Here is a 9,880-nt window from a genome sequence, read left to right on the forward strand (position 1 = left end):
ATGACATAAAATATTTACATCATCAATAAATTCCTAGCTTTTTACCAATGAATTGAAATTTAATTTTTTACATTTTTTTGTGCCTTTTTTGTGGTTAGAAAAATCTGCATGGTTTAATTTTTTATTTCATGATTATTTTTCTATTATTCAGACGTACAATATTGAATGATAAGATATGTTAATTATTATAATTTGACTTTGTATATATCAGACAATGAATTTTTTATTTGAAACCGGTTTGACTATACAAATATAATAAAACTTCAGGATATGCATTTATTATTATTATTTATTATTATTATTATTAATTATTATATATATAATAATTAAGCTGTTGATCAACGAGATTGAAAAATTAATTTTTAAATATCTTTTACAATGACGTTTTATTAAACTGATCGAAAAATCATAGGAACATTCCATGATAATTCAATAAATAGACAAAATTAATCAATCAGTGTATATAGTATTTTTTAATATTAATATTATAATAATAAACATAGTATAGTAATGTGTACATGATTTGATTTATAGCAGTTAATATGATTATAATAAAAATAAAAATGTTATAAAACATTACAGTTCATATTACACATAAATAATAAGTAATAATAAAGTAATGTTTTGGTTTTGCAATAATTGACTTTTATAGGATGACTTTCATAAAAATAATGTTATAGCAGTCCTTACAATGTTTATCAAACATAACAATAACAAACATGGGCTTAAACTTCAAACATAAATATCATTAACAAACATTGAGTTTAACAATTTAATATACCTACAACAGTAGTTTTTATTGTTGTACAGTATAACTGACTTCTGTGATTACATTAGTTTCATAATTATAATACGAGTGAAGTGCAGGTATATAGGAATACACGGTGAATCAGTCTATAATATGTATGTAATACATTAACATAAGAAACATGAGAACGAAAGTGTAAAAAAAGTGTAGAAATTAAATAATTGATATTAAATTGGTAACGGAAACGTAAAATTAAAAACACAATCATACTTTGTACTAAATTATTAAATGTCGGCTTCTTTGACATATTATGGACATACATGTTTGGCGAAAACTTTTGAAATTGCTGAAAATAAAACTAGTTTAAATGATTTAATAAGATAAGATTACTGTTTTGCCACAAACAATGTAAATATCATTATTATATTTAAGTAACGCTGCTTATTATGTCAATTATTGTACTTAATTCGGTTAAAATTCAAATATTATGATTTTATTAGTTGTATTCTTTGTTTGAATCAAACTTATAATAAACTTAAACTTACATACAAAGACTACAAAATACACCCCTAATAGTCTGAGCAAAAGATACGTGTGCCCACTCATCGGTTTCTTCTGTAATATCAAATGTGGAAGTAGGAAATGTACCTTTAGTCATAAACAATTCCAGGTCTGTTTTAGATAAATCATCACGGGATTGGTTCTGAAAAAAAACATTTTAAATTTATTAATAAAAATAACAATAAATAAAATTTTACTTACAAAATCAACAATTCAACATCTTAACTTATTAATGCTTATTAAAACTTGTTATGAATATTTTCTTTCAGGAAAGTAATTTATAAAAATATTTTAAAGTTTAAAATAAAATCTAACATGTTAAATAAATGTATTGTGTTAGGGTGGAGTGCATAAAATTATACTGAAAGTATCTCAGACACTTGTTGATTTTGCATCCATTTTTAAGTGACTTATCACCGATTGATCAAATGTATTGGTGTATAGTATTGTATAGCTCAGCTAATAGTGGCTGGTATCGCCGCGCAAATACTAGTGAGCTATGTGATGGTAATTTTTGTAAATTTGTTATGTGTATTTGTGTCTAGGTACTTAAAACTACTGAAAAATTATAACTAAATAAAGATAATCAATTTTATACAATAGTAATTATATCGTTGTACTGCGATAAATAAATAAAAATACAATAAATAAATGACAGTAACACAGTAAGAAAAATATAATATAAGTCCTTTGGCTTAGTATTAATATAAATAGTAACAAATGGCCCTTTGGTCAAACAATGATTAAAATAAGTAGACAGATACAAATAAATATATAAAAATAACTTGTTATTTTAGCAATATAAGCAATACGAGAATAATAATAAATTAACTGTAGAAATAAGTGCACACGTTTAATAATAACACAATAAAACTGCACACATAAAATAAAAAATATAAATAACAAAAACTCAATATTTTTAAAACAAAAATGATCGTTCACAACCAAGATTTTAGCACTACAAAAATTATAAAATATGTATTTTTTTCATTAATTTTTTAACTCAAAGAAAAGTTTAAGTAATTTAAGAATGAAATAAATAACTAAGTTATAGTAAGTTTATTAATGATAAAAAAAACATTTGAAAAATGTTCTTGTACATGTTATAAAAAACCAAACAATGTTTTTTCAAGATTTCTGTAATTATTGAAATTGATTGTAAGCAATTCAAAACTTTAAACACGAAAAATCGTTGAAAAAACTACTAAACCATAATGTGTAAAATTGTAAATAACTGGCAATAATTTTAATACATAATTATTCTTTATTTATTTACCTTAATTGTTTCATACGAGTCAATTATCACAGACAGGAACAAATTTATAACCACATAAATAAACAGACTTATGAAGCAGTATAGGTATAAACGACTGAACCACCACAGTAATGATGATTTTGTAGCCATTATTGTAAATGTTGCATACATATCATCACCATTGATTAAAGAAAATAAGCATTCAGATGTACTTGCCAATGATCGAAACTAAACATAAAAATAAGTAAATTATATTTAGTTATAATCGTATATAATAGTTTAAATTATCTACTAATACTACATGGAAAACAACATAATGTTTAAATTTAATAATAAAGTTTTGACATTTTGTTACAAACAAATTATCAAGATATATATATAAGATATTGGTAAGTAAGATATACAAGGTAAATTTTATTGCATTAAAATATAGATATTACAATTATAAAATAATAATAAAATCACTATCTCCACGAAGAGTTAAACAATTAGTTAAAATGTTATAAAATGTACTTAAAATATTAATAATTTAACATTTAATTTTGTTTTTACTATTGAAAAAAAAACAAGAAAAATTTCTTTATTTTAACTCAACAAAAATATTTTTAATACTACTCATGTCACATTTTAAGTTATATATTTAAATAATAAATCTAACTGAATTATTGAAAATTATTAAGTTTTCTTTGAAATCAAATCAAAGATGGATGGATGAAAATGTATTAAATATGGGTATAATTATAATTCAATCAATTATTATTATATAACTTATATCTTTAAAAAAATATTAAGTACAGCTGTTGACACATATAATGTATAATCAACAGTAAGTTATTGCTCTGACTTTTCTAAATTTATAACAAATAATAGATGTCAATACTTACTTTCATATGATATGGTCCCAATACTAACCAGCCACAAAATGTGAAGCCAGCATATAATAGAATCGCACATAAAATAAATCTTGAAGTATTTGGAAATGCTTGTCTTAAAGTTAATATTACACCCTGAGGATATTTAAATGTAATGAAATAAATTTTTTTTTACGAAATCAGTTAAAATTAACATGTAATCATTACAAACATTGTATGTTTTGAAGAATGTTAGATATCTTAGGACTCCAAACCACACAAGTAAATTACCAGTGCCTAGTAATACACTGCATAAATTCCACTGATCTCCAATGAATTGCTATAAATGTAATACTACAGTTATATAACTTGTATGTATACAATAAATTTATATAATAATTAATTATTATCATAGCAATATTACTCAGCAAGAATATATAATTATTTTTACCTTTCTTTCAATACGTTCTTTTATTCCTGAACCACATATTATAAGTATGTCATTAACTATAATCATAATATACCAAAAATTCCAAAATGCCCATCGTGCTTGATGGCTTAATGTTGACTTTAACATATCTTCAAAATATCTCATAGTCTCCTAAAATCAAAAACCAAACAACATAAATTTAAAAAAACCTAATAAATTATATTTAAAGCAAATAAATCAGCAACACTTACAAATTTTAATATCTGGGCTCTAATTATTGCCCTTGAACATAGTATCATTGAGACTGTGCATATTATAATAACAAAATAATTTAATAGACTTCTCAAAAATGATTCAACTTTATTATCAGCTAAAATTAAATATAAAATATTAATAGTAAACCTTATTTACCATAAAGTTTAATATTTATTTACATGTACTTGTCTTACTTATGTATTCTACATCTCCTTTACAATTTAATCTAAAAGGATTCACTTCCAGATCCACTAAAACTTGTCCATCCATATCTTCATTGTTTAATGTTATCTATAATTAAATTTGTTAAATGTACAAAAATATTATTTATTAATCCAAAACACTTTTTTTTCTCTTTATACAAACAATTTTGAAAGAAAACCAAAACATAAAGTTAATATTTCTATTTCAAAATGTGATGGTCTTTTATATAATTTCTGAACATAATATACTAAAGTAATTGATTAACTTCACATTTACCTGAATATCAAATTTGTAACAATCAGGTGGTGAATATTTTCCAGCAACCCTAAAGTTTACAGTCTTCAATGCAAATTTAAGTTTGGCTTTCAACAACGATGAAAACAGTATTGTTTTGTTTTGATTAATTAAATAATTTTTTATGGAAAATGTATTATTCCTTACATTATCTGTTATCGGGATGTTCAGACATTCTAGAAACAAATATTTAAAATAATTAAATAAAACTTAAAACATAAATAAACATATTTACAAATACCTTGTATTATCTCTCCATCAAAAGTATAGCTTTCATTAAACCCAAACACTGTACCATCTTTATAGTGTACTGTGCAAAATGATGGATCTGCCACTTTATTATTTTCATTTATGTAAGAGTAAGATCCAATGGCATTTTTGATATTAGCATACTACATGAAAACATTTTTTTTTTTTTTACTTTATTATATACATTGTTAATTAAATGCACAATACAAACATTTATACATTCAAATATACAGTATTATTTATTGCTATTGTATGAAGAACAAAGAGATCAATCAAATCTGTATTAATAAATAATTATATAAGCAAGTAATAATTGATATTCTAGGTCAGTGTTTCCCAACCTTTTAGTAATGTTGAGCCACAAATGTACTGCTTGTTGGTTACCCCCACCAATATTTAAAAAAATTTAATATAGTATTATTAATAGTCATAGTACTGAACTACCTGATGAAATTGATTAACTGGTACCACTAGCTATGATTTTACGAATAGTAAATTTAGCCATTAAAAAATCAAAACTTAATACATAAAATTTGAGTATTTAAAAATTAGTGTCTAATCGTAAAATAAAACTTTTTAGTTTATACATACTCTAGTAGTCTTGATGTACTAATTATTGCTCAGCTGTATGGAAAATCAACTGATACTACACCAATTGTCATTAGCAATACCATTAGTAATTAATATTGTATATATAAGATAAAAAAATACAAATTTTACTAAAAATATATTGATATTTATGTCCTATATTTTACATTGTAGAATCTACAATACTAGAAAAACTTTATATTATTGTCATACATAGAGGTATCAGATAAAACATAACATAAGCATTTATAAATTTACGACTAAAATTATTTTCATATATATTTTATTTATGAGTCACCAGTCGTAACTCACTGGTTGGGAAACACTGCTCTAGGTCTATACAATTTGATATAATAGTGAGGTAATCATTACACACCACCTATCATAATTTAAAAGTATAGGTTTTTATTAGATCAATATTGAATGAGATATAATAAATGATATATCAGTTATTATATTAACATTAATGTATATTGTTATTAATATATTATTATATTATAGTAATATATTAATAACAACAAATTCATCTGATTAGAAAAATTTTAGTTACGTTTTCAAACAGGTTGATTTTTTTTAAATAAAAACACTTTATGGAGATATTAATAGTCACTATAAATATTAGTAAAGGTACGGTTTCCCTTGCGCGATCGTGAACGCGAAACGCAATCCAAGATCGCGCGGCTGCTGATACAATGTAAAATAAATAGCGTTAGTTTCAAGGTACATTGGCTTTAAGAGCAGTCAAATCACGTTCACGCCACCGATTAATTTGTTATTTTGAAAAAAAAAAATTATTATATGACATTCATTTATGATTAACTACTGGTTCTCTAAATTTGATTTCATTATTTTTCAAATGACCGTTGATTAGTATTTCATAATAACCTTCCGTACTTCTCTTTGTAAATAACTGATCATGGCCTTTTCTTTTTTCTTCTAACAAATACAAGAGCAAAACTCATCATCATCTTCTTCAAAAAGAATTTTCAATATATTTACGTCGTCAGATGTATCCATTATAATTTAAAAATTCACATATATGAATGTTCGTTCACTAGAGTACTTCACACATCAAAATATTAAGTACGACTGAATGATGAGATATAAATTAAATTATTACTACCTACTCTATGTATTATTCTTGATCGTGATGTAAGATCGTTCAGAATAAACCAAGAAGACGCGAACGCTATCTTAGTTCATCGATCACGTTCGCTGACCGCGGTTGCCGACCGCATTCACGATCGCGCAAAGGAAACCGTACCTTAACAATGTCAATCATTTTATACATCGCTCAACCGGAAGAAAAATGACACAAGTCAAAAATTATTAATTTTTAGTTTTTTCTTTATACATAATCATTAAATAAAGTGTATATTTTACTGTGGAAAAACGATACTTCAATAAATAAAAAATTCACTAATAGTACTTTGATACTCAATTATTAAATAGAAAATGGAAATATTATTATTTTTATTGAATGTGATAGAAAATTATAAATTATATTAACTAAAATTTAGGAAATAAATGTCTATTAAAAAGAAAAGAAAAAAAATATTTAAAAAATTCTACAACCTAATAAGATTTTAATCATAAAATATAAATAAATAATAAAAAAATGTATTTGTTATTATTTAATTAGATTTATTATATAATTATTTAAAGTGGTTTTAAAAATATGATAATGTTTAATCAACTATTTAAAAAAAATAAATAATGTATAAGTCATTAAGATATTTTTTAATATTTTAGTTCTTCATCTTAAATAAGTCTAAACTTAATTAAGTCATCAAAAAAATTATATAAATATTAGTACAAAATCTGTAATTTTTAATATAAAAATTATATACTTACACCATGTAATGCATAGTCTATAGTTGAATAAAATGATTCTAAATTATAAATAGCTAATGGTCCTAAAGCTGGTGGATAAGAGACTACTTCTCGTGCAGGATCCCATCCTTTAATAAATAAATGTGAAAATGTCATTCTATTTCCCCAAGTATAATTTACATGGCTATAGCGAGTATGAGCAAATAAAGAAAGCTAAAAAATATGTATAATAATAATAGCAGCAGTAAATAAAATATTTGTTATAATTATTACTTGAAGTGTAACAAGCACAATTTTAATAATTTGAATTAAAAATTTGTATGGAAATCGCTTTCTTGTCTTCCACTTTTCAATTGGGTTCATAAAAAAAAACGATAACCGATTACGCATTTTTCTTTCCAAAAAAACATATTCATCTGAATAAGGATGGATATACTCTTCTTCATTATTCAATAATAAGTCTTCCTCTATAAAATATAAAGACTTTAAATTATGATTTAAAAAATAAATGGTTCATATTAACCAGAATATGAAGGTGAAAAAATAATTAAATGACAAAGTCTACACAGATAATGCTTTTAAATACAGATAAAAACTTATTCTTATATAAAATAATATTTATTACTCATAATTATGAAACAAAGTGTGAATTTTAATATAAATACATAGTTATTAAATTTTTACTGATAAAAGGTGTATATGATTTATAATACCTTAAAAAAAATATTATTTAGATAATTTTTTATTTAACGATACATTAATTATTATTTTTAAGATATTTGAGGACACCTAAAGAAGTAACATAAGATCAAAACCCAATGAATCACTATCATAACTTAATAGGTAGTATTGAAATAGTTGCAATACTATTACATACATATACTAAACTTTTCTAAGTCTCCAATTGTCAGTGGTTTCAACTGCTTTCAAGAAACAAACAATGAAGATAAATTTTTATTAAAAAATAATTGTATAGTTGAAAAATTCTATTAAAATTAATTATATTGAATATAGAGCAAAATTTATAATTTTGTATATGGCTAATTTAAGATTGTTTGTTAAATATTTTATTTCTATAATATTGTATTCTGATGATAGGATACATTTTTGTTTTTAATTATCATTTAATATCATCTGTATTTAAAAATATACTTATTGGGTTTACTTGCAACTTATTTTTTTCTTTTTTCTAGATTGTTTTTTTATTGTTGCAATAAATATTTAGATAATCTGCTTTTTTATCCACACTTTAATAATAAATTATACAAATTACTAACCATAAATTATTTTATATAGTCATTTATTAGTAAAATGTTTAATAAAATTATTTAAGTAATCACATTGAAAATTATTTTTCAAAAACATTGCTAGAAATCATCCATTATCTAATTATTGTACAAATAATCTAATAATATTTAGATGAAAAATTAATTTAATGTGATAGATTGTTTAAATGTAACTTAAACCAGTTTTCTTTAGTTCAATCTTAGTGGCCTACAGTATAAACGAGGAGCACAATTTTCCATAGGCTTTACTACTACAGATAACTCTATATATTTCAATAGACATGTATTTGTATATTACCGGATGATGCCTAGTAAATGTTCAAAATAAAATTACAGTTATTACACAAATGGCTTATGTGGTGATGTCAACAATCTCAATACATACCAGTATGGTCTTTGTGATCGGTAAGAGCTTGTGATCCGTTCATCGCGGCGACCTCGTTTGATTCAGTTGGAACAAGCACCAGAAACAACAACTGGGTTTCAGGGATGAAATGTAAGAAACATGTTACATCGTCAGCAATGATAATATGTCTATAACGTTTCGCACGACTTGATGGTGCGTACAAAAATCACCTGACAGCATTCACAGCACGATATTGAAAAACGCACGTGTATCGACGATAAGATCAGTGAATATCGTAATTGTTATTATTGTCAATCCGCTGTAAAGATTACTGAGCAGACGCAATCCATCGTTGCTGCTTTGAAGAAACGGGTACGTGCATCGAGAATATGGGTATCGAAGCGGACGATCACTCGTTGGTCAGGTACGCACAACTAAGAAGAATAACAAGAACAATAAAAATATACAAAGTCAACTGTAATGTAATTAATACTCGATCAGGAGCGTACGGACGGAGTCAACGTGCGTCGCGTTATCAGAAGGGGAAAAATAATAATGTAATTTATGGTTTCCCGTTGTTATCAACTGTAACATTTAGAAGCCTCTGCGCGCGTAGTATCAGTCCCTATTGCGATGATTATATATAATAATCAAATCCGTTGTATTTGTCTCCTCGTTACATTTGAGCGTCGGCCGGACGAGTGTTTAAATTGATCGATGAATGCTACTGGTGAAGACGGAACAATGCCGGCGAGATGACGTTTCCGGGGGGTTATAGTATACGACAAGAATTTATATTTATGTATATTCATTGACAAGAATAACGGGCCAATGGATGGATATGATTTTCGATTTGGAGTATTCGAAATTGGAGAAGTATTTCGATTTTTAGCTCTGCGTCGCTAATTTTTTCCGTCCCATCGAGTTCATTATTTAGTAATAAACTTTATTTTTCGATACAAAGGAAAAACTAAAAAACA

The 9,880-nt window shown here is 24.8% G+C and overlaps 1 protein-coding gene across 4 annotated transcripts; it reads right to left on the bottom strand.

Moving 5' to 3' along the window:
- Positions 1 to 518: 518 nt before the first annotated feature.
- LOC112683401 (mucolipin-3-like) lies at positions 519 to 9,591 on the bottom strand. 4 transcript variants are annotated; one of them, XM_025554437.1, is made up of 14 exons: positions 9,131 to 9,591; positions 8,940 to 9,030; positions 7,542 to 7,735; positions 7,290 to 7,481; positions 4,840 to 4,990; positions 4,581 to 4,774; positions 4,280 to 4,391; positions 4,097 to 4,215; positions 3,867 to 4,016; positions 3,648 to 3,755; positions 3,449 to 3,571; positions 2,586 to 2,792; positions 1,294 to 1,451; positions 519 to 1,094 (listed from the first exon to the last, which is right to left on the bottom strand). In XM_025554437.1, exons 2-14 carry the CDS (start codon positions 8,980 to 8,982, stop codon positions 1,025 to 1,027), a joined length of 1,821 nt encoding a protein of 606 aa, XP_025410222.1. In that variant the 5' UTR covers positions 8,983 to 9,030; positions 9,131 to 9,591; the 3' UTR covers positions 519 to 1,024. The 4 variants fall into 4 exon arrangements, with proteins under 4 accessions (XP_025410222.1, XP_025410221.1, XP_025410220.1 ...); XM_025554436.1 differs by having other exon boundaries at positions 8,940 to 9,334; positions 9,394 to 9,590; XM_025554435.1 differs by having other exon boundaries at positions 8,940 to 9,590.
- Positions 9,592 to 9,880: the final 289 nt, after the last annotated feature.

Source organism: Sipha flava, unplaced genomic scaffold (genome assembly GCF_003268045.1).
Source record: "Sipha flava isolate LNK unplaced genomic scaffold, YSA_version1 225_pilon_pilon, whole genome shotgun sequence".
NCBI classification, from domain to species: Eukaryota; Metazoa; Arthropoda; class Insecta; order Hemiptera; family Aphididae; genus Sipha; species Sipha flava.